Raw genomic sequence first — 1415 nt, forward strand, 5'->3', positions numbered from 1 at the left:
GTGGTGGTGGTGGTAGTGGTTTGTTTGAATGTTTGTATGTCTATTTTTTGTTTGTTGCTTTGATGCCATAACCCCTTTGCTTCGCTGTATTTTCCTTAAATTTCAAATTCTGTCGCTGTTTCCAGGGTGGCTGGAACCTTTGCTGCAAAGAATCAAAGAGGACGACTCCGTTTTGGCCGTTCCTTCGACTGACAGCATCGACTGGAAAACGTTTCAGTTTATATTCAAGAAGAATCTGCAACAAAATCGTGGCGGCACCGACTGGGATTTGAATTTCAGCTGGATCTCTCCAGGCGTAGTGGATGGTGTTGAGCGCAAAACTCTTTCAGATCCCGTAAAGTACGTTGTGCTTTTTGCAGGGTTTTGAGATGCGTTTAGACAATGATAGGTGCACTGGGTATAATATGCAATTAAAACTTAATCAAAGATATTATTCTGAGACAGTCTTGAACTATCTAACAACATTAAAAAGTCTAAATTGCTGGTTGAGTGGCTGAAAATGTGCTTACAGACACGTTCAGAGTAGATTTTTGTATTTTACACCTTTACATGTAAAAAAAACTTTGACTGTGTACGTTTTCCCAAGATTAACGTGAGTGATTTTGTGCACAAAAAAACATATTCTGTTGTGTTCTTATACCGCTTATCGTCGGCAAGCTGTTAAAATGTTATAGGCCCAGAAAGCTTTTTTTTTTCAGAGAGAAAATAACTATTTCATTCTTTTAACAACTGTAACTCTAAATTATGTATTTGTCTTGCTTTTTAAAAAACATTTAAAATTTGAATTTCGACAGACTGTTTCTGGAGCACTTGTAGCTGATACCACGGATTGAGAAATGATTTTTTTTAATGTTCAAAATTCCGGGATTAGTATAATGATATTTTAACAATATTTCGCAATACTCTACAAATATACACCAAAAGAAAAACCTTTACAACTTCTTTTGTAAATATTTTCCTCGAGACTGCAGCTTGCTCTGTATGGCACATGAAAAGGCAATCCATTTTTCAATCCTGTCCCCCCATTTTTGTAGCATTACGCACCAGGTCTCATCAGGCCTTCCACTTAAAGTCGCAACAGTCTTATCATGTTGCCAGCAACTGCAGTATAACAAGCCAACAGAAGTTTACATTGATATTCTCAAATTTCCTATCCATGCTGAGATCATGGTTAAGTTAAGTGAAAAAACAGAGAGCTTTTTATATTTAAAATTGCCTCTTCACCAACTCACCATCCCTTACATTTCGTAAGCTCTGCACAAGGCACGAAAAGAATGCTAAAGTGCCCTCAAGGCCTTTTTTTATATCATAGAGAAGTTCCGTCAGTTTGAATCTATAGAGAATCAGAATGATAAATTCCCAAACCAAACAACCACTTCTGGTCACACACACACACACACACACACACACACACA

The 1415-nt window shown here is 37.2% G+C and overlaps 1 protein-coding gene across 1 annotated transcript in view; it reads left to right on the forward strand.

The window, feature by feature from the left end:
• The window catches only part of LOC101863072 (polypeptide N-acetylgalactosaminyltransferase 5), a gene marked incomplete in the record, with an annotated part of 31738 nt that overhangs the window by 18808 nt on the left and 11515 nt on the right, over positions 1 to 1415 (forward strand). Inside the window, 1 exon segment of the mRNA XM_013085318.2 lies at positions 126 to 339. Within this exon segment, the coding sequence (XP_012940772.2) occupies positions 126 to 339 (214 nt within the window).

Source organism: Aplysia californica, unplaced genomic scaffold (assembly GCF_000002075.1).
Source record: "Aplysia californica isolate F4 #8 unplaced genomic scaffold, AplCal3.0 scaffold00015, whole genome shotgun sequence".
Lineage (NCBI taxonomy): Eukaryota > Metazoa > Mollusca > Gastropoda > Aplysiida > Aplysiidae > Aplysia > Aplysia californica.